Source organism: Dendrobates tinctorius, unplaced genomic scaffold (genome assembly GCF_039654945.1).
Source record: "Dendrobates tinctorius isolate UK_male_01 unplaced genomic scaffold, ASM3965494v1 ptg000017l, whole genome shotgun sequence".
NCBI classification, from domain to species: Eukaryota; Metazoa; Chordata; class Amphibia; order Anura; family Dendrobatidae; genus Dendrobates; species Dendrobates tinctorius.
Window position 1 is genome coordinate 2545505 of NW_027361685.1, and position 23863 is coordinate 2569367.

Below are 23863 nucleotides of genomic sequence, written 5' to 3' on the forward strand. Positions count from 1 at the left end.
CACCCACCTCTCATCTAACTTGCTCTTTGACAATCTACAATCTGGCTTCTGCCCCCATCATTCCACTGAGACAGCCCTGACCAAAATTACCAATGACCTACTTACAGCCAAAGCTAACCCACAATCCTCTATACTCCTCCTTCTAGACCTGTCCTCTGCTTTCGACACAGTTGACCACTGCCTCCTACTACAGATCCTCCTCTGCCCACCACTGCCCCCTCCAACCTCCCTCATCTCTTTGCGCACACTTCAAAACCAAGATAGACCAAACACGGCATGTCTTTATTGCTCAACCACCACAACCCCTTTGCACACCAGACCAATGCCCAAACCCCATAACCTCCCTATCTAACATCACTGAAGGGGAGCTTGCTCATCTTCTTTCCAAATCACACCTTACCACTTGTGCACTTGACCCTATGCCATCCCACCTCCTCCCCAACCTCACCACCACCCTTATCCCATCCTTAACCCAACTCTTCAACCTATCACTAACTTCTGGTACCTTACCTTCTGCTTTCAAACATGCCACAATCACGCCTATCCTTAAAAAGCCAACCCTCGACCCAACAGCCACGTCCAGCTATCACCCAATATCGCTGCTCCCATTCGCTTCTAAACTCCTGGAGCAGCATGTCCACGCTGAACTTTCCTCCCACCTCTCATCTAACATTGCTCTTTGACAACCTACAATCTGGTTTCCGCCCCCATCACTACACTGAGACAGCCCGGACCAAAATTACTAACGACTTACTTACAGCCAAAGCTAACGGACAATACTCTATACTCCTCCTTCTAGACCTGTCCTCTGCTTTCAACACAGTTGACCACTGCCTCCTACTACAGATCCTCTCCTCCTTCGGCATCAAAGACCTCGCCCTATCCTGGATCTCCTCATACCTCTCCAACCGCACATTCAGCGTCTCCCACACTACCTCCTCATCCCACCCTCTCTCTGTTGGAGTCCCCCAAGGCTCTGTTCTAGGACCCCTACCCTTCTCAGTCTATACACTTGGCCTGGGGCAACTCAAAGTCCCACGGATTCCAGTACCACCTTTATGCCGATGATACTCAGATCTACCTCTCTGGCCCAGACGTCACCTCTCTGCTCTCCAGAATCCCAGAGTGTCTATCAGCCATATTCTCCTTCTTCTCCTCTCGCTTCCTCAAACTCAATGTGGACAAATCTGAACTAATCATCTTTCCCCCATCTCACAGATCTTCCTTACCCGACCTTTCTATAACAACTGACATCACGCTTTCCCCCCTACCGGAGGTCCGCTGCCTCGGAGTAACCCTTGACTCTGCCCTGTCCTTCAAACCGCACATCCAAGCTCTCTCCTCCTCCTGCCGCGTCCAGCTCAAAAATATTTCCAGAATCCGTCCCTTCCTCAACCTGCTAAACTACTTGTGCATGCCCTCATCATCTCCCGCCTTGACTATTGCAACATCCTTTTCTGTGGCTTCCCTGCTAACACCCTTGCACCTCTCCAGTCCATCCTTAACTCTGCCGACTGACTAATTCATCTCTCTCCTCACTACTCCTACGCTTCTCCCCTTTGCAACTCTCTGCATGGCTCCCATTCACTCAGCGTATCAAATTCAAATTACTAATACTGACCTACAAGGCCATCTATAACCTGTCTCCTCCATATATCTCAGAACTAATCTCCCGATACCTTCCCTCACGTAATCTCTGGTCCTCCCAAGACCTCCTTCTCTCCTCCACACGTATTCACTCCTCAACCAACCGCTTCCAAGACTTCTCCCGAATAGCCCCCATCCTCTGGAATTCCCTGCCCCAACACGTCCGGCTATCATCCACACTCGGATCCTTCTGACGGAACCTGAAAATCCACCTCTTCAAAAAAGCCTACAGCCTGCAATGATCCCGCTGAATCCTCATCACTACTGGAGCTACCGCCTAACCATCACTGGAGCTGCTGCAACCCCCCCAACCTACTGTCTCCTTCCCCACCATCCTGTAGCATGTAAGCCCGAAAGGGAAGGGTCCTCTCTCCCCTCTGTATCAGTCTGTCATTGTTAGTTTGCTTACTGTAAGTGATATCTGTAATTTGTATATAACCCCCCTTCTCATGTACAGCACCATGGAATCAATGGTGATCTATAAATAAATAATAATAATAATGCCCCAGCAATGTCACCTCTCCAATCAGCAGATCAATCATCTTGTAGATGAGGTCTAGGTTCTTCTGGTGATTGATGTCCTCATGGATCAGGGGGTGAGGTGGAGGCCCCGTGATTGGGCTCAGGGGTCTTCCCCATCTCTCAGACACAGGGTCCTGACAGCGATCACTAGAGGTCTTCTTCACCACTGTGTAATCCTGGTTATGGAGAGACACATTAATAAATCTCACTCCAGACATTTCCGGAGTCCTCACCTCTCCAGTTCTGTCCATCTGTTATTCCCATAGATAAGAATGATGTAATGTGACGTCATCAGAATCTCTCACCTTTCCTGTGAGACGGAAGAGGATCTGTAGGGTGAGGTGTAATATCCTCTCCGCCATCTTGTCTCTGTCCATATCCATCCTTGATGGGTAAATCAGGAAAATTCTCTTTTGTAGAAGATCTTCACTGAGAGGATCCGATATTGTAGAGACCTGAATGAGAAGAAGATGAGCCAATGTAACATCATAAGAATCCTGTGTAATAATACAATTACTGGAGATAATAAGGGAAACACATGAGGAGATTTATTATCTTACAGGGTTTAGTTTTCTCCCCTGACATCTACTAATAAAACCTATATATTTAGGCCACAGACAACAAGCAGTTTCCTCCTCGGAGTCGGCAGCTGAACACGTTCCTCATAGACTCATCTTCCATAACGCTAATTCTCGTCTCATTTACCGACACTGGAATCGGCATTAGCAATACTGCAGGAGATATTCATTACACGCGACATGAGAAATAACTCCTTCATGATGAGGACGACATCTTCATCTTCTACTGCGGCTCTAGAGACAGATTTGGCCAGAGTCGGTCACTGCCTCCATCCCCACCGGCCGTCTATATGAAGGTCTCCCGTCTTCCCCGCACTGGAATCTTCTATCACGTTAGATCTCAGCTCTGAGTCACACACAGAAGTTTGAGGCTTTTACAAAAGATTTTTAGTTTCCACAATCAACACAGACAGAAATGATCTGACCCCAAAGTCTCCATGTACAGTGATTTATGGGGATTATTTCTGGCCTTAGGCTTTCCTACATTACATGAAAAACTCCAGAAAAAGCCGATATTAAAATGTTTTTAAAGAAAATTGGTTCCAACAATTCTTGTAAGAAGAAAAAAAATATGCAAAAAGTAGAAGACACATTTTATAAATTTTAACATGTTGAACGTTTATTAAAAAGAAATTAATTCTTTTGGTCCCCAGAACATAGATGTACACCGCAGGGACGGCACAGAGGAGGCTTCAACAAAAACCCTGACAGTTTAACCACTTGCTGCTTTGAAAAGCAAACATGGCATCTAAGAAGGTGTGACAGAGTTTGGCTGAATGCCCCCCGCCCCCAAGTCCTCGATAGTATGGGGCGGCCTAGTTACTCCGATACTTACATGCCTAATAATGGGGTCTGGGCTGCAATGTATGAAGGTCTATTAGGCCGGGCCAGAGACAGCGTCCAATAAGTTACCTTATAACGCCCCATACACATTAGACTAAAGTTCCATGAAAGCACTGATTTCGGGGGGTTTGGCCGACAATATAACGTATTTGGGGGCCTCCTGACAGATGATGTCAGGGCAGAGAAGGATCTGACATCCTGAATTTCAGAGGATAATCCGTTTGTTCTTCCTGTAGATAATCCTCCTCTAGAGGAGTCTGGAGGCGACTCTCTCATACAGACCACAGGAAAGCTGGAATATTTGTGTGTATGGGGGAGTCGGGAGAGATCGCCGTCTGCCAAATGACCGTCCAGTCGACTCTGATCTCATGTGTATGGGGCCGTTAGTATTACACTGACAGGCAGTGATGATACACGGCACTACAGTAGTACAGGGCATCACCGGAGCCATCAGAGGCTTGTATGTTGTATGATCGCACTGATCAGAGGGGTTTAAAAAAGGTTTAAAGTGGAAAAAATATCACAGTTTCAGTAACAAGAAATATCCATCACTATATGGAAAGCAGAGTCACTGCACAATGTTAGTTAAGTCACATCTATAACTACTTTATTATACTCTATTGTCCTGTACACAGTGGAGTAGATAGAAATCACAGATCCCACAGCAATAGCTGGAATTGGACCCTCCAACGTAAAGAAAAAAAATCTCTCTCTCTATATACACTGTTCAAAAAAATAAAGGGAACACTTAAACAACAGAATATAACTCCAAGTAAATCAAACTTCTGTGAAATCAAACTGTCCACTTAGGAAGCAACACTGATTGACAATCAATTTCACATGCTGTTGTGCAAATGGAATAGACAACAGATGGAAATTATTGGCAATTATCAAGACACCCTCAATAAAGGAGTGGTTCTGCAGGTGGGGACGACAGACCACATCTCAGTACCAATGCTTCTGGCTGATGTTTTGGTCATTTTTGAATGTTGGCTGTGCTTTCACACTTGTTTTAACATGAGACGGACTCTACAACCCACACAAGTGGCTCAGGTAGTGCAGCTCATCCAGGATGGCACATCAATGCGAGCTGTGGCAAGAAGGTTTGCTGTGTCTGTCAGCGTAGTGTCCAGAGGCTGGAGGTGCTACCAGGAGACGGGCCAGTACACCAAGAGATGTGGAGGGGGCCGTATGAGGGCATCAACCCAGCAGCAGGACCGCTACATCCAACTTTGTGCAAGGAGGAACAGGAGGAGCACTGCCAGAGCCCTGCAAAATGATCTTCAGCAGGCCACAAATGTGCATGTGTTTGCACAAACGGTTACAAAACAACTCCATGAGGATGGTCTGAGGGCCCGACGTCCACAGATGGGGGTTGTGCTCACAGCCCAACACCGTACAGGACACTTGGCATTTGCCACAGAACACCAGGATTGGCAAATTCACCACTGGCGCCCTGTGCTCTTCACAGATGGAAGCAGGTTCACACTGAGCACATGTGACAGACGTGACAGAGTCTGGACGCAGTGGAGAGCGATCTGCTGCCTGCAACATCCTTCAGCATGACCGGTTTGGCAGTGGTCAGTAATGGTGTGGGGTGGCATTTCTTTGGAGGCCGCACGATGTTGGGCTGTGAGCACAACCCCCATGGAGACACAATTGTGCCTTTACCTGGAGATAAATTCCCAGTGGGGGCAATTTCCAAAATGCAATAACTTAAGTGGGGAATTCAGCTCTTTTCACACTTAAGGGATCTGTATATGGAGTCTACAAACTACAGTGGGGAAAATAAGGATTTGTTACCATGACAATTTTGGGGCTAAAGTCACATTTTTGTGAGGAAATAAAGTACAATTGTCATTTTTTCCTTCCACATTGCTTATATTCCTGTCACACTATCCGAATTCAGATATTGTCCTGTCAGAAAGGAGAATACAGGGAGCGAAAGGGTTAATAGGACTCACAGGAGGAACCGGCCCAGAAAGCAGAAGATCCAGGAGTGTCTGCCACATATATGACTGCTCTGTGTGCACAGAACCTGTGATGAGGTCACAGGAGGGGAGGAGCCAGGGGTCACATGATCAGGGGCCTCAGTGTGTGCAGGACTCAGTGTGCTGGAGCGCTCCCGATAATCAGCTGCGTGTGTCACGCTGTGTGATAGTCACAGCACCTGCATGGAGAGCGACGCATGCAGCTGATTATCGGGAGCGCTCCAGGGATCCGGGGTCCCGATGTAGCTATTCGGTAAGTGATATTAGCCAATAACAACTTCTCCGACGATATTCGATCATCTCTAGTAATAACAGCTCAAAGAAATTCACCAAACTTTTCATTAAGTTTAATAGCGAGACCCTATTAAATATTGAGCACCAGCGGGATGAAGCATTGACAGCGGCATGTAAAAGTGTGGGCGCCCCGGGTCAAGATGACCGTTATTGTGAGCAGTAGTAAGATGAAGATGAAATGATCTCTAAAAGGCCGAACCTCTAAGATGACACATGGCCTTTGTATTTTAGGCAAAAGTAATAATAAAAAATAAATATATATAGAGACTTTTTTACAATTTCATAATTGCAAAAAGGAAAAAGGGCGATGCAAAACTTTGGGCACCCTTGGAGATTTGTGTACTGAGATAATTATGACCAAGATTTCACACCTTAATTAGCTTGTTAGGGTTATGGTGAGATCACATGGTGACCAGGAGCTACAGTCTGAGGAAAGGGCTAAAAAGCCTTCACTAGACCCCTGTACAGCTATATAATGAGGACCAGGCTTTATAGTGAAGGGACAGGAGTGAGGGCCTGTTCCCTGGAGCTACAGTCTGAGGAAAGGGCTAAAAAGCCTTCACTAGACCCCTGTACAGCTGTATAATGAGGCCCGGGCTTTATAGTGAAGGGACAGGAGTGAGGGCCTGTTCCCAGGAGCTACAGTCTGAGGAAAGGGCTAAAAAGCCTTCACTAGACACCTGTAGAGTTGTATAATGAGGCCCAGGCTTTATAGTGAAGGGACAGGAGCGAGGGCCTGTGCCCAGGAGCTACAGTCTGAGGAAAGGGCTAAAAAACCTTCACTAGACCCCTGTACAGCTGTATAATGAGGCCCAGGCTTTATAGTTAAGGGACAGGAGTGAGGGCCTGATCCCAGGAGCTACAGTCTGAGGAAAGGGCTAAAAAGCCTTCACTAGACCCCTGTAGAGTTGTATAATGAGGCCCAGGCTTTATAGTGAAGGGACTGGAGTGAGGGCCTGTGCCCAGGAGCTACAGTCTGAGGAAAGGGCTAAAAAGCCTTCATTAGACCCCTGTACAGCTGTATAATGAGGCCCAGGCTTTATAGTGAAGGGACAGGAGTGAGGGCCTGTTCCCAGGAGCTACAGTCTGAGGAAAGGGCTAAAAAGCCTTCACTAGACCCCTGTACAGCTGTATAATGAGGCCCAGGCTTTATAGTTAAGGGACAGGAGTGAGGGCCTGATCCCAGGAGCTACAGTCTGAGGAAAGGGCTAAAAAGCCTTCACTAGACCCCTGTACAGCTGTATAATGAGGCCCAGGCTTTACAGTGAAGGGACAGGAGTGAGGGTCTGTTGCCAGGAGCTACAGTCTGAGGAAAGGAGTAAAAAGCCTTCACTAGACCCCTGTACAGCTGTATAATGAGGCCCAGGCTTTATAGTTAAGGGACAGGAGTGAGGGCCTGATCCCAGGAGCTACAGTCTGAGGAAAGGGCTAAAAAGCCTTCACTAGACCCCTGTAGAGTTGTATAATGAGGCCCAGGCTTTATAGTGAAGGGACAGGAGCGAGGGCCTGTGCCCAGGAGCTACAGTCTGAGGAAAGGGCTAAAAAGCCTTCATTAGACCCCTGTACAGCTGTATAATGAGGCCCAGGCTTTATAGTGAAGGGACAGGAGTGAGGGCCTGTTCCCAGGAGCTACAGTCTGAGGAAAGGGCTAAAAAGCCTTCACTAGACCCCTGTACAGCTGTATAATGAGGCCCAGGCTTTATAGTTAAGGGACAGGAGTGAGGGCCTGATCCCAGGAGCTACAGTCTGAGGAAAGGGCTAAAAAGCCTTCACTAGACCCCTGTACAGCTGTATAATGAGGCCCAGGCTTTATAGTGAAGGGACAGGAGTGAGGGCCTGATCCCAGGAGCTACAGTCTGAGGAAAGGGCTAAAAAGCCTTCACTAGACCCCTGTAGAGTTGTATAATGAGGCCCAGGCTTTATAGTGAAGGGACAGGAGCGAGGGCCTGTGCCCAGGAGCTACAGTCTGAGGAAAGGGCTAAAAAACCTTCACTAGACCCCTGTACAGCTGTATAATGAGGCCCAGGCTTTATAGTGAAGGGACAGGAGTGAGGGCCTGATCCCAGGAGCTACAGTCTGAGGAAAGGAGTAAAAAGCCTTCACTAGACCCCTGTAGAGTTGTATAATGAGGCCCAGGCTTTATAGTGAAGGGACAGGAGTGAGGGCCTGTTCCCAGGAGCTACAGACTGAGGAAAGGGCTAAAAAAACCTTCACTAGACCTATGTACAGCTGTATAATGAGGCCCAGGCTTTATAGTGAAGGGACAGGAGTGAGGGCCTGATCCCAGGAGCTACAGTCTGAGGAAAGGGCTAAAAAGCCTTCACTAGACACCTGTAGAGTTGTATAATGAGGCCCAGGCTTTATAGTGAAGGGACAGGAGCGAGGGCCTGTGCCCAGGAGCTACAGTCTGAGGAAAGGGCTAAAAAACCTTCACTAGACCCCTGTACAGCTGTATAATGAGGCCCAGGCTTTATAGTGAAGGGACAGGAGTGAGGGTCTGTTCCCAGGAGCTACAGTCTGAGGAAAGGAGTAAAAAGCCTTCACTAGACCCCTGTACAGCTGTATAATGAGGCCCAGGCTTTATAGTTAAGGGACAGGAGTGAGGGCCTGATCCCAGGAGCTACAGTCTGAGGAAAGGGCTAAAAAGCCTTCACTAGACCCCTGTAGAGTTGTATAATGAGGCCCAGGCTTTATAGTGAAGGGACTGGAGTGAGGGCCTGTGCCCAGGAGCTACAGTCTGAGGAAAGGGCTAAAAAGCCTTCCCTAGACCCCTGTACAGCTGTATAATGAGGCCCAGGCTTTATAGTGAAGGGACAGGAGGGCCTGTTCCCAGGAGCTACAGTCTGAGGAAAGGGCTAAAAAGCCTTCACTAGACCCCTGTACAGCTGTATAATGAGGCCCAGGCTTTATAGTTAAGGGACAGGAGTGAGGGCCTGATCCCAGGAGCTACAGTCTGAGGAAAGGGCTAAAAAGCCTTCACTAGACCCCTGTACAGCTGTATAATGAGGCCCAGGCTTTATAGTGAAGGGACAGGAGTGAGGGCCTGTGCCCAGGAACTACAGTCTGAGGAAAGGGCTAAAAAGCCTTCACTAGACCCCTGTAGAGTTGTATAATGAGGCCCAGGCTTTATAGTGAAGGGACAGGAGCGAGGGCCTGTGCCCAGGAGCTACAGTCTGAGGAAAGGGCTAAAAAACCTTCACTAGACCCCTGTACAGCTGTATAATGAGGCCCAGGCTTTATAGTGAAGGGACAGGAGGGCCTGTTCCCAGGAGCTACAGTCTGAGGAAAGGGCTAAAAAGCCTTCACTAGACCCCTGTACAGCTGTATAATGAGGCCCAGGCTTTATAGTTAAGGGACAGGAGTGAGGGCCTGATCCCAGGAGCTACAGTCTGAGGAAAGGGCTAAAAAGCCTTCACTAGACCCCTGTACAGCTGTATAATGAGGCCCAGGCTTTATAGTGAAGGGACAGGAGTGAGGGCCTGTGCCCAGGAACTACAGTCTGAGGAAAGGGCTAAAAAGCCTTCACTAGACCCCTGTAGAGTTGTATAATGAGGCCCAGGCTTTATAGTGAAGGGACAGGAGCGAGGGCCTATGCCCAGGAGCTACAGTCTGAGGAAAGGGCTAAAAAGCCTTCACTAGACCCCTGTACAGCTGTATAATGAGGCCCAGGCTTTATAGTTAAGGGACAGGAGTGAGGGCCTGATCCCAGGAGCTACAGTCTGAGGAAAGGGCTAAAAAGCCTTCACTAGACCCCTGTACAGCTGTATAATGAGGCCCAGGCTTTATAGTGAAGGGACAGGAGTGAGGGCCTGTGCCCAGGAACTAGTCTGAGGAAAGGGCTAAAAAGCCTTCACTAGACCCCTGTAGAGTTGTATAATGAGGCCCAGGCTTTATAGTGAAGGGACAGGAGCGAGGGCCTATGCCCAGGAGCTACAGTCTGAGGAAAGGGCTAAAAAGCCTTCACTAGACCCCTGTACAGCTGTATAATGAGGCCCAGGCTTTATAGTGAAGGGACAGGAGGGCCTGTTCCCAGGAGCTACAGTCTGAGGAAAGGGCTAAAAAGCCTTCACTAGACCCCTGTACAGCTGTATAATGAGGCCCAGGCTTTATAGTTAAGGGACAGGAGTGAGGGCCTGATCCCAGGAGCTACAGTCTGAGGAAAGAGCTAAAAAGCCTTCACTAGACCCCTGTAGAGTTGTATAATGAGGCCCAGGCTTTATAGTGAAGGGACAGGAGCGAGGGCCTATGCCCAGGAGCTACAGTCTGAGGAAAGGGCTAAAAAGCCTTCACTAGACCCCTGTACAGCTGTATAATGAGGCCCAGGCTTTATAGTTAAGGGACAGGAGTGAGGGCCTGATCCCAGGAGCTACAGTCTGAGGAAAGGGCTAAAAAGCCTTCACTAGACCCCTGTACAGCTGTATAATGAGGCCCAGGCTTTATAGTGAAGGGACAGGAGTGAGGGCCTGTGCCCAGGAACTAGTCTGAGGAAAGGGCTAAAAAGCCTTCACTAGACCCCTGTAGAGTTGTATAATGAGGCCCAGGCTTTATAGTGAAGGGACAGGAGCGAGGGCCTATGCCCAGGAGCTACAGTCTGAGGAAAGGGCTAAAAAGCCTTCACTAGACCCCTGTACAGCTGTATAATGAGGCCCAGGCTTTATAGTTCAGGGACAGGAGTGAGGGCCTGATCCCAGGAGCTACAGTCTGAGGAAAGGGCTAAAAAGCCTTCACTAGACCCCTGTACTGCTGTATAATGAGGCCCAGGCTTTATAGTGAAGGGACAGGAGCGAGGGCCTGTGCCCAGGAGCTACAGTCTGAGGAAAGGGCTAAAAAACCTTCACTAGACCCCTGTACAGCTGTATATTGAGGCCCAGGCTTTATAGTGAAGGGACAGGAGTGAGGGCCTGATCCCAGGAGCTACAGACTGAGGAAAGGGCTAAAAAAACCTTCACTAGACCCCTGTACAGCTGTATAATGAGGCCCAGGCTTCATACTGAAGGGACAGGAGTGAGGGCCTGTGCCCAGGAGCTACAGTCTGAGGAAAGGACTAAAAAGCCTTCACTAGACCCCTGTACAGCTGTATAATGAGGCCCAGGCTTTATACTGAAGGGACAGGAGCGAGGGCCTGTGCCCAGGAGCTACAGTCTGAGGAAAGGGCTAAAAAGCCTTCACTAGACCCCTGTACAGCTGTATAATGAGGCCCAGGCTTTATAGTTAAGGGACAGGAGTGAGGGCCTGATCCCAGGAGCTACAGTCTGAGGAAAGGGCTAAAAAGCCTTCACTAGACCCCTGTACAGCTGTATAATGAGGCCCAGGCTTTATAGTGAAGGGACAGGAGCGAGGGCCTGTGCCCAGGAGCTACAGTCTGAGGAAAGGGCTAAAAAACCTTCACTAGACCCCTGTACAGCTGTATATTGAGGCCCAGGCTTTATAGTGAAGGGACAGGAGTGAGGGCCTGATCCCAGGAGCTACAGACTGAGGAAAGGGCTAAAAAAACCTTCACTAGACCCCTGTACAGCTGTATAATGAGGCCCAGGCTTTATAGTGAAGGGACAGGAGTGAGGGCCTGAGCCCAGGAGCTACAGACTGAGGAAAGGGCTAAAAAAGCCTTCACTAGACCCCTGTACAGCTGTATAATGAGGCCCAGGCTTTATACTGAAGGGACAGGAGTGAGGGCCTGTTCCCAGGAGCTACAGTCTGAGGAAAGGACTAAAAAGCCTTCACTAGACCCCTGTACAGCTGTATAATGAGGCCCAGGCTTTATAGTGAAGGGACAGGAGGGAGAAAAGTGGGGAAAGGAGCCAGAAGAGCCGGACTGCCCATCACTAACCTGCAGAGCCGCACTCCACATATATGGCTGCTCTGTGCGCACAGGACCTGTGATGAGGTCACAGGAGGGGAGGAGTCAGGGGTCACATGATCAGGGGCCTCAGTGTGTGCAGGACTCTGCTGTGCTGGTTGTCATGGTGCTGGATGAGGGGAAGTTTCTGTGTGGGGTCAGGAGGGGTTTACAGGGTGGATGTAGCAGAGCCCTGTGTGTGTACGAGGTGTACGGAGCGGAGCCATGTGTGTACGAGGTGTACGGAGCGGAGCCGTGTGTGTACGAGGTGTACGGAGCGGAGCCGCGTGTGCACGAGGTGTACGGAGCGGAGCTGCGTGTGTACGAGGTGTACGGAGCGGAGCCGTGTGTGTACGAGGTGTACGGAGCGGAGCAGTGTGTGTACGAGGTGTACGGAGCGGAGCCGTGTGTGTACGAGGTGTACGGAGCGGAGCCGCGTGTGTACGAGGTGTACGGAGCGGAGCCGTGTGTGTACGAGGTGTACGGAGCGGAGACGTGTGTGTACGAGGTGTACGGAGCGGAGCCCTGTGTGTACGAGGTGTACGGAGCGGAGCCCTGTGTGTACGAGGTGTACGGAGCGGAGCCGTGTGTGTACGAGGTGTACGGAGCGGAGCCGTGTGTGTACGAGGTGTACGGAGCGGAGCCGTGTGTGTACGAGGTGTACGGAGCGGAGCCGTGTGTGTACGAGATGTACGAGCGGAGCCGTGTGTGTACGAGGTGTACGGAGCGGAGCCGTGTGTGTACGAGGTGTACGGAGCGGAGCCGTGTGTGTACGAGGTGTACGGAGCGGAGCCGTGTGTGTACGAGGTGTACGGAGCGGAGCCGTGTGTGTACGAGGTGTACGGAGCGGAGCCGTGTGTGTACGAGGTGTACGGAGCGGAGCCGCGTGTGTACGAGGTGTACGGAGCGGAGCCGCGTGTGTACGAGGTGTACGGAGCGGAGCCGCGTGTGTACGAGGTGTACTGAGCGGAGCCCTGTGTGTACGAGGTGTACGGAGCGGAGCCGTGTGTGTACGAGGTGTACGGAGCGGAGCCGCGTGTGTACGAGGTGTACGGAGCGGAGCCGTGTGTACGAGGTGTACGGATTGGAGCCGTGTGTGTACGAGGTGTACGGAGCGGAGCCCTGTGTGTACGAGGTGTACGGAGCGGAGCCGCGTGTGTACGAGGTGTACAGAGCGGAGCCGCGTGTGTACGAGGTGTACAGAGCGGAGCCCTGTGTGTACGAGGTGTACTGAGCGGAGCCGCGTGTGTACGAGGTGTACGGAGCGGAGCCGCGTGTGTACGAGGTGTACGGAGCGGAGCCGCGTGTGTACGAGGTGTACGGAGCGGAGCCGTGTGTGTACGAGGTGTACGGAGCGGAGCCGTGTGTGTACGAGGTGAAATGTTTTAGACTCAAATTTTTCTATTTCACAGAGAAGTGAAAATGGAGCCATAATTTACACAGAAATTTCTCCCAAACCTGAGGTCAGGAATGACTGCACACGGCCGGGCTCCAATGGGGAGAGTCACTGTTTTGCTTTTTGGAGCACTAATTTGGCAGTCCTAGCTTGTGGGGGCCAGTTGTAAAGCCCCCGATGATCGTGGACAACGTACGACCCCCTAAAGTTACCCCATTTCAGACCCTGTACTCATCAGGGAAGTCATCTAAGGGTGTAATGGGCATTTTTATCTTACAGGTGTCACTGATTTCTTTACTACTTGCTGTGAAGATAATATTACATATGTTCCGAGGTGCAGCGAGTGGTTCAGCTCAAGGACATCTGAGTGGGCTCCTAACCAGATGTTATGATGGTGCCTCACATGCCTTGTCAGTGCCTCTCTTCTCACTATGGTCACTGCAGCTTCTCAGTGGGTCGACCTCCCAGGGTTGTGGGGTACTCGGTACCGGGCCCTATGAGCTTCAATGGGAGATGTCACGGCAGCTGGGACGTGGCCCTGGGCACCCATTGTAAAAGGAGTTGTTGCAGTGTGCTTAGAGTGATGAAAGTTTATGAGTGATTCGTGACGCCACCTGTGGTGTTCGGCAATAGAGATGTAAGCCGACGCTGCAGACAGATCCTCTGGGACAGATGGTGTGGTGCAGCAGTGATGTTATAGCCCACCACAGGCAGGGCTGTAGTCCCAGGGCAGTGTAGAGACGCGTTGCAGGAATGGTGCAGTGTAGGCACAGGGATGCAGCGGTGCCAGGTGTGTGTGACGCGGGAATGAGTGGAGGACACCAGGGCATGTAGTTCCAAAGCTTTACTCACAGTCTGTTGTACAAACAGGTGCCTGCCTCCATGCCGTGTCCTCCGGGTTAGGGACTCAGTCAACCTCCAGGCCAGATGGAATACTCCTTTCCAACACTCCGCCCACATGTACCTTTCTGAACGTCTCCTCTTATAGCGCCTTTAAATGAAGTACTCCTAGTACTGAGTTACACTGGAGTTCCTCCTGTCCGATGTTCTTATGAACTCTACTTGTACGGCAGACAGCTGTAGCCTGCTTCGGGGACTCCTTGCTACTAAGTCCTGGCTCACTATCCAGTTGCTGTTGTGCCCCCAAGTCTTGTGTGGGAATAAAGCGGTCACTCCTTCTATTCCTCCGGTGTCTGCTGCAGGACCATTAGTGTTGTGAGTTCATTCTCCCCTTCACCTTTGATGTCTGATGTACTCCCTCTGCTGGTGAAGAGAGGTAGTGAAATTGATTGGGATGGGAAGAACCTGTCATCTGAACAGGCGGAGTGTGATTGGACATCTGGAATTTCTGAGTGGATATAAGGCAGCCGACGCCCTGCAGGGTTGCTGGTGATCCTTTCTGCTCTGAGCTCTTGCATCCAGTTTTAGTTCCTGTCTACTAAAAGATAAGTTTTTGCCCTGCTGTTATTCCATGAGATTTTGTCTGGTTTCCTTAGTGTTTATATTCAGCCAGTCCTGGTTGGGACTGGCTGAATTCCATTTTTGTCTCTGATCAGTTTATCTCTTTGCTCTGTTTTCAGAATATACCTGAGTGCTGATATAGTGATTTTGAAGTCTAGCGACTTCAGGGCCTTTTTCCTTATCAGACGGTTGGGACATTTTTGGTAGGGTTTTTTGCGGATTGCAGCCAGCATCTTTTCTGTCCTGTCCTATCTAGTTAGTTGGGCCCCATCATTTGCTCAGCCTGTCTTTCTGTCTGTGTTTGTGTTTTCATCTGTATTTCACCGACAATACATGTTGGGGGCTGTCTATTGCTTTGGGGTCTGCTCTGGGGCAGTTTAGATTTCCCCTTTCCTTCTTTAGGCTTATGTAGTTCTCCGGCTGTGACGAGGGGTCTAGGGCACCGTAGGAACCCCCCACGGCTACTGTTAGTTGTGGTGTATAGGATCAGGGGTCTGCAATCCGATAGCTACCAACCACTCCTGTTTTCTGGACTTAGCTTGTATTTTTGTTTTCTCCTCCTCCGGTGACTCATTCATAATAGAATCACCAGCCATACCGCAGATTCTAGGGTACTCAATAGCAGGAAAGAATTGTAAAAAAAAAAAAGTGTCAGAATTTTTCTTTAGTGTATATTTTTTCCTCTATTTCTCTGAGGCTGTAGGGGGAATTTTTTCTCAATGGAGATTAAGCAATTGTCTGATCGTGTGGAGCAGCTTACTGCTGAAGTGCGGGGAATTTCCACCTATCTTGCTCATTCACATGCTGCTGAACCAAAGATCCCTACTCCTGATGTGTTTTTTGGGGATCGGTCTAAATTTCCTAATTTTAAGAATAATTGTAAATTATTTTTTGCCTTGAAGCCTAACTCATCGGGGAGCTCCGTGCAGCAGGTTAAAATTGTCATCTTTGCTGCGCGGCGATCCCCAGGATTGGGCGTTTTCTTTGAAACCTGATGATCCTATTCTGACTGATGTGAACACATTTTTTCAGGCCTTGGGGTTGTTGTATGATGAACCTTATGCTATTGATCAGGCTGAAAAGGCCCTGTTGGCATTGAGCCAGGGTCCAGATTCTTCAGAGTTGTACTGTCAAAAATTCCGAAAGTGGGTGGTCCTCACTACCTGGAATGATGGTGCCTTGGCAGCTCTCTTTCGGAAGGGTTTGTCAGAAACCGTAAAAGATACTATGGTGGGATTTCCTGTTCACTCTGGTCTTGACGATTCTATGTCATTAGCCATTCAGGTTGATCGGCGTTTGCGTGAACGCAAAACTGCACGAGAGGTGTTGCCACCTGTTGAACAAATGTCTGAACCTATGCAATGTGATAAGAGTTTTGTCTAGGGCGCAACGTCAGGAGTTCAGAGGGCGTAATAAGCTGTGTTTTTTCTGTGGAGATGCCTCTCATATTATTTCTGTCTGCCCTAAATGAGAGAAACATTTTGCACACACATTTGCTGTGGGTGGTGTTCAACCTAAGTTTCTTCTGGCAATTACTCTGACCACATTTTCCGCTAAGGCTTTTGTGGATTCGGGAGCAGCTCTGAACCTGATGGACTTGGATTTTGCTAAACGTTGTGGGTTTCCTATGACACCTCTGCGGACGCCTATCCCTTTGAGGGGTATTGATGCTACTCCTTTGGCGAAGAATAAACCTCAGTTTTGGTCCCAGGTCGTAATGCGGGTCGCCCCAGACCATCAAGAAAATTGCAGATTTTTGGTGTTGCATAATTTGCATGATACCCTCATTCTGGGGTTTCCCTGGTTGCAAATCCATAATCCAGTTTTGGATTGGAAATCTTTGTCTGTGGTGAGTTGGGGTTGTAGGTGTGCCCTTAGTGACGCTCCTGTTTTCTCCACCTCTCCCCAGTCGCATGATGTTCCTGACTATTTGGCTGATTTTTATGATGTATTTAGTGAGAATGAGTCTGTGTCTTTGCCTCCTCATAGAAGTTATGACTGTGCAATTGAGCTGAGCCCTGGGTGTAAATTTCCCAAGGGTCGACTTTTCAATTTATCAGTACCCGAGCACAAGGCTTTGCGATCCTATATTAAGGAGTCGTTGGAGAAGGGTCATATTAAACCATCCTCTTCACCCTTAGGTGCTGGGTTTTTTTTTGTGGCCAAGAAAGATGGTTCATTAAGGCCTTGTATTGACTATCGTTCCCTCAACAAAATTACTATTAAATATCAGTATCCGTTACCCCTGATTTCTGATCTATTCTCCATAGTTAAAGGTGCTTGCTGGTTTACCAAGCTTGACCTCAGGGGGGCATATAATCTTATTCGCATTAAGCAGGGGGATGAATGGAAGATGGCATTTAATACTCCGGAGGGACATTTTGAGTACCTGGTGATGCCTTTTGGGCTCACTAATGCCCCTTCTGTCTTCCAGTGCTTCATGAATGATATTTTCCGAGACTTTGTGGATAAATTTTTGATCATCTATCTGGATGATATTTTGATCTTTTCCAAGGATTGCGACTCTCATGTGGAACATGTTCGGACTGTGTTCCGGATTTTGAGGGAGAATTCCCTGTATATCAAGGGATCGAAATGCCTTTTTGGTGTACAGAGGATTTAATTTTTGGGATTTATTTTGTCTCCGTCAACTATTGAAATGGACCCGGCCAAGGTACAGGCCATTTATGATTGGGTTCAGCCCACTTCTTTGAAGGCCCTCCAGAAGTTTTTGGGTTTTGCTAATTTTTATCGTAAATTTATAGCTAATTTTTCTGGTATTGCCAAACCATTGACTGATTTGACTAAGAAGGGGGCTGATGTGCTGAATTGGTCTCCGGAGGTTGTTTCTTCTTTTCAGGAGCTGAAGCGAAGGTTCACTTCTGCTCCGGTTTTGCGGCAACCTGATGTCTCACTCCCGTTTCAGGTAGAGGTGGACGCTTCTGAGATTGGTACAGGAGCTGTTTTGTCCCAAAAAGATCCTGTAACATCTAAAATGAATCCCTGTGCTTTCTTTTCCTGAAAGTTCTCCCCATCCGAACGTAACTATGATGTGGGGAATCGGGAACTGTTAGCCATGAAATGGGCATTTGGGGAGTGGAGACATTGGTTGGAGGGAGCTAAACATCAAGTCGTGGTCCTTACTGACCACAAGAATTTGATTTACCTGGAGTCGGCCAAACGCTTGAATCCTAGACAGGCTAGGTGGGCCTTGTTTTTCACACGTTTTGATTTTGTGGTCTCTTTTCTTCCGGGCACTAAGAATGTCAAGGCAGATGCACTCTCTAGGAGTTTCTTTGCTGATTCTCCTATTGTGACCAAGCCTGCTACCATCTTAGGTGAGGGGGTAGTTCTTTCTGCCATCTCGCCCGATTTGAGACATGTTCTGGAAGAGTTTCAGGAGGACAAACCTGAGCGTTGTCCCATTGGAAAATTGTATGTTCCTGACCAGTGGAGAAAGAGAGTGATGTCTGAGGTTTATTGCTCCGCATTGGCTGGTCATCCAGGTATTTTTGGTACTAGAAATTTGGTGAGTCGTTCTTTTTGGTGGCCTGCCTTGTCTCGTGATGTCAGGAATTTTGTGTAGTCCTGTGGGACTTGCTCCCGGTCTAAACCTTGTTCTCGCTCTAGTGGGTTGTTGATGCCTTTGCCGGTGCCCCGGAGGCCATGGACCCATATTTCAATGGATTTTTATCTCTGATATGCCTGTTTCTCAGAGAATGACTGTTATTTGGGTGATTTGTGATAGATTCTCTAAGATGGTCCATCTTGTACCACTCCCTAAGTTGCCATCTTCCTCAGAGTTGGTGCCCTTGTTTTTGCAACAGGTGGTTCGCTTGCACGGGATTCCTGAGAACATTGTATCTGACAGAGGAGTTCAGTTTGTTTCTAGATTTTGGAGGACTTTTTGTTTCAAGCTGGGAATTCAGTTGTCCTTCTCCTCTGCGTTTCACCCTCAGACCAATGGGCAGACGGAGAGAACAAACCAGACTTTGGAGTCATATTTGAGATGTTTTATTTCTGCTGATCAGGATGATTGGGTTTCATTTTTGCCCTTGGCCGAATTTGCTTTAAATAATAGAGCTAGTTCTGCCACTTTGATGTCACCTTTTTTTGTAACTTTGGGTTTCATCCTCTATTCTCTTCAGAGCAGGTGGAGTCTTCTGCCTACCCAGGTGTTGACACTGTGGTGGAGAGAATGCACCAGATCTGGGACCAAGTGGTGGATAAGTTGTCTCTCTCCCAGGAAAAGGCCCAGCGGTTTTCCAACCGGCATATGACCATTGGTCCCCGGTTTAAGGTGGGTGATATGGTTTGGTTGTCATCAAAGAATATCTCTATGAAGGTGGCTTCTCCAGAATTTAAACCTAGATTTATTGGACCTTACAAGATTTTGGAGATTCTTAATCCGGTCTCTTTTCGATTGGCTCTTCCTGTTACATTCAAGATCCATAACGTGATTCATAAGTCTCTGTTAAAGAGGTTTGTTGAGCCAGTAGTTCCTGTGGTGGCACCTCCTGACCCTGTATTGGTTGAAGGTAATGTGGAATATGAGGTTGAGAAGATACTGGATTCACGTCTGGCTAGACGGAGACTCCAGTATTTGGTTAAATGGAAGGGTTATGGCCAGGAGGATAATTCTTGGGTCCCTGCATCCGATATTCATGCCAAAAGATTGGTTCCTGCTTTTCATCGGGCCCATCCTGATCGCCCTGGTGGCGTGGATGAGGGTTCGGTGACCCCTCCTCAAGGGGGAGGTACTGTTGTGAGTTCATTCTCCCCTTCACCTTTGATGTCTGATGAACTCCCTCTGCTGGTGAAGAGAGGTAGTGAAATTGATTGGGATGGGAAGAACCTGTCATCTGAACAGGCGGAGTGTGATTGGACATCTGGAATTTCTGAGTGGATATAAGGCAGCCGACGCCCTGCAGGGCTGCTGGTGATCCTTTCTGCTCTGAGCTCTTGCATCCAGTTTAGTTCCTGTCTACTAAAAGCTAAGTTTTTGCCCTGCTGTTATTCCATGAGATTTTGTCTGGTTTCCTTAGTGTTTATATTCAGCCAGTCCTGGTTGGGACTGGCTGAATTCCATTTTTGTCTCTGATCAGTTTATCTCTTTGCTCTGTTTTCAGAATATACCTGAGTGCTGATATAGTGATTTTGAAGTCTAGCGACTTCAGGGCCTTTTTCCCTATCAGACGGTTGGGACATTTTTGGTAGGGTTTTTTGCGGATTGCAGCCAGCATCTTTTCTGTCCTGTCCTATCTAGTTAGTTGGGCCCCATCGTTTGCTCAGCCTGTCTTTCTGTCTGTGTTTGTGTTTTCATCTGTATTTCACCGACAATACATGTTGGGGGCTGTCTATTGCTTTGGGGTCTGCTCTGGGGCAGTTTAGATTTCCCCTTTCCTTCTTTAGGTTTATGTAGTTCTCCTGCTGTGACGAGGGGTCTAGGGCACCGTAGGAATCCCCCATCGCTACTGTTAGTTGTGGTGTATAGGATCAGGGGTCTGCAATCCGATAGCTACCAACCTCTCCGGTTTTCTGGACTTAGCTTGTATTTTGTTTTCTCCTCCTCCGGTGACTCATTCATAACACATTAGTATCCATACAACCTCGGGGATCGGGCTCCGGCCTTGCGCTTAGAACTTCTATGAAGGGTTCTCTTCTAACCCACGTCCTCTGTTCTCATTTACTGCTCACATTCCGTACTAATCTTTCTTTCTATAGAAAATCAGGCTTTCAGTCTATGTTGCTCTCTCTCTCTTCCTTTCCCGTGCCAGCAGACCCAGGTCACTGGGATCTGCTGCAGCACTTCCATCCATCTATCCCTCTCTCCGGGGATCTTCTTCTCTCTCCTTACTCAGCAACTGACTCCTCTCCCAAACTCTCCCCGCTCTCTTTAATGTAAACTAAACTCCACCCACCACCCAGCACGTTTCGTGTTCCAAGCAGGGAGCCACCAATGGGTGCTTTGCTACACTCCAAGCAGGGAGCCGCCGAAGTTGCTTTTCTACACTACATTGTGGTGTGGGGTGCAGGTGTTGGAGTGTGGTCAGGAGTCTCCAAGTTACCTGAATGGTGGGGTACCACACCTCAGGAGGAGGTGCAGTACCTCTGTGGCAGCTGAGCCTCAGGGGTGCCACATACCCCCCCGTTAAACACAGCACGTCTGCGTGCTGCAAGGGAAACAAAGTTGACAATACAGGAACATACAAATTTTTATATTGCATAATGAACATGTCTTATACTAAACTTCACAATGTGGGAGGCACTGTTTCTTGAACGTTACAGTTTAACTGTCTATCAATATTTAAAGTTATGCTACCTAATTTAAAGTGCCATGGAAGCAAATAGTAACACATTTTCTAGCAATACATTGCCTTTCTGTCATTCTTCACATTTTCTACTTTTCTTCTTCTTACCCTTAATTGACAACTGCTGGTGTCTGGTTCATCATCTGCATATTTTTGTTCAATTCTCCCACCATCTACTAACCTCCCTAAATCGGACATTTCCCTTTCTGTGGGTGGTACCACAATAACACCCCGGCAGCAGGCATGCTGTCTAGGCGTTATGTTTGACACCAATCTCTCCTTCACATCCCATATACAATCTCTTGCCCAATCTTGCCGCTTACACCTAAAGAACATCTCTAGAATTCAACCTTTTCTCAACATGGAAACAACAAAAACCCTCACTGTAGCATTGATCCACTCCCGCTTGGATTACTGCGATGCTCAATTAATTGGCCTCCCCGTCACTCGACTATCCCCTCTCCAGTCCATACTTAATGCAGCAGCCAGGGTTGTCCATCTGGCTAATCGGTACTCGGACGTGTCCTCTCTTCATTAGTCATTACACTGGCTGCCCATTCATTATAGGATCCAATTCAAAGTACTTGATCTCACCCACAAAGCTCTCCATGGTGCGGCACCCCCCTACATCTTTTCTTTCATTTCTGTCTATCGGCCTAGCCAATCACTGCGCTCTGCAAATGACTTTCGACTAACCTCTGCACTAATCCGTACCTCCCACTCCCGACTCCAAGACTTCTCCCGTGCTGCTCCTATCCTCTGGAATGCTCTACCCCAAGAAATTAGGACTAACCTCAATTTGCATAGTTTTAGGCGCTCCCTCAAAACACATTTGTTCAGAGTGGCTTATCACGTTCACTAATCAAAGTCATTCTATGTGTAAGTGTGCGTGTGTAGCCCATTCACTATCTCCATCCATCCTTCACTCCCTCAAGATGGCTGGACCTTCATTGTAAATATACAATTGTAAATACACACCTGTACTTTGTATCTCCCTCACCTCATTGTAGATTGTAAGCTCTCACGAGCAGGGTCGTCTTATTTCATCTTATTTTGCTTTAGTTATTGTATTGTTAACGTTGTTACTTATGGCTTGTGTTTTGAAATTGTTAAACTGTAAAGCGCTGCGGAATATGTTGGCGCTATATAAATAAAGATTATTATTATTATTATTAATAATTCTCACATCTTTATTCAAACATTGTAAAACATTCACTATATTTCTTTCTCAATTAAACCCTATGAAATATGTCATTAATACTTTCACTACACACTATCACTTTCTAGTTTCTTGTTCAAAAATACTAAGCATTATTACTAAGTGCAAAGAGTAGACATTGGACCGGCCATCATGTCTGGAAATGTCCTTATAACGAGGTAGTCCTTGTTCCAAGGGAAGGTTCCTATGTAAAACCAAGAGAGAGCACTTAAAGAGGTGCAAACTATTTACATTAGCAGTTCTGGATCACTCAACGTCCATGATCTCCACAGTTCAAGTGTAACGGCTACCAATCAAACTGGGCAACAACTGGATCCAATGGGAACAAACAAGAAAACAAAAACATGATAACCAAAATAGAAAAACAAGCAATAAGGTGGAAATACCCTCCTGGGTAACAAAAGTTAGTTTAAATCAACATTATGGCTGGTTATCCCCTCCTGGGGTTCTGGAAGCTGGTTGCTTGGGCTGCTTCCAGGGGAGATGCTCTGGGTATCCAGATGGGTTGATGAATCGCTGATCCTTGGTAGGAATTCTGGAGACAGCTGCTGCCTGAGGTACAGCAGGGGTAGGCATATCAGCTGTTGCTGGTGATGTCTCTGCCACCAGTAAGTCGATAGGAGTGGCAGCTGGTATCAATGGATAAGGTTCTTCATCCTCTGGGGGTACTGCTGCTCTGGTCCTTGGTCTAATATCTAGGGATGCCGTGGCCTGTTGACGTAGGTAGGAGGCTACACGGGGGTTTTGCAGCTGCGGCCAAGAGAACCCATGATGCGTTTCAATGTCCCGAAGCGGCCTAGACTCGTCCAAGCCCTGAAGGTGTTGTATGGTGCGGCCTATTCCAACCGCACCCTCCTCAGCAGGGATTTCTTCCACCTTCCCATCTCCGTCAGCCTAATGCCCCTGGACGACTCGTCCAATACCCCCATTTCAAGCTCCAGCAGGCCAGCCTCCGACAATGAGAATTCGGGGGGTAGCCCGTTAGGAGGGCCAGCATCTATACCTAGTGCCTCCCGAAGGTGCAGTCTCGGCTCCGGTGCAGGCACGGTGCGGGTCCTGGTGGCAACGGTGGTAGGGCTGCGCGGGTAGATATGAGTGACGGCGGTGGAACAGATGGCGGCTCCCGGTCCGCGGGGGCCTCCGGTGGGACCTGCGCGGCCGCGTCAGGTCCAGACGGGAGCTCCTCTTCCTCCGCTTCAACTCTCAAAGCCTCACACAGCGGCGATGGTAATGGAGAGATTGCAAAGGATGCTGCAGGTGGTGTTGCAGCGGTCGCAGGCTCTACAGGGTTTGCCTGGGGGAGATCCGGTGCAGCGATGGCGGGTACCGGTGACTGGGGTACCGTGGGCGTAGGCCCCTCCTGGGCACGCTGCAGATTCAAGGTTCATAAGGCTTCCTGTCTCAGTTGTAAACGGTGCGCCAGCTGGGCAATCTCGTCTTCCAGCTGCTGGCGGTTCATCCTGGAAGCCGGGTCAGAGCCTTCAGCCATTGCGCCGGGGAGATTCAACTCAACCTCCTCGCGCTCCACAGGCCTCCTACCTTCTCCTTCCAATATGGTGTTCTCGCATTCTTCCTGCCTAGGCTCTTTTCCCGCCACTGGCTCTCGCCCCTCCTTCTGAGGGCGGCATCTTCTTCCTACTTCTCCATACCAAGCCAGTATACGAACCCCTCGGGGGGTGGGCCATGTTGCTGTCGCATAGAAGTTCAGACAGGGGAGGCCCAGGACAGTCCGCGCTCTTATCTTAGGACCACCCATATTGTCACG

The 23863-nt window shown here is 48.7% G+C and overlaps 1 protein-coding gene across 1 annotated transcript in view; it reads right to left on the reverse strand.

Annotated features, from left to right (window-relative positions):
- LOC141082380 (uncharacterized) overlaps positions 1-23027 on the reverse strand; it is a 44079-nt gene extending 21052 nt beyond the window's left edge. The window contains exons 1-3 of the mRNA XM_073566319.1: positions 22950-23027; positions 2475-2624; positions 2166-2345 (exon numbers count right to left, since the gene is read on the reverse strand). Coding sequence (XP_073422420.1) covers positions 2166-2345; positions 2475-2624; positions 22950-23027 — 408 coding nt within the window. The remainder of the gene's footprint in view (positions 1-2165; positions 2346-2474; positions 2625-22949) is intronic.
- Positions 23028-23863: the final 836 nt, after the last annotated feature.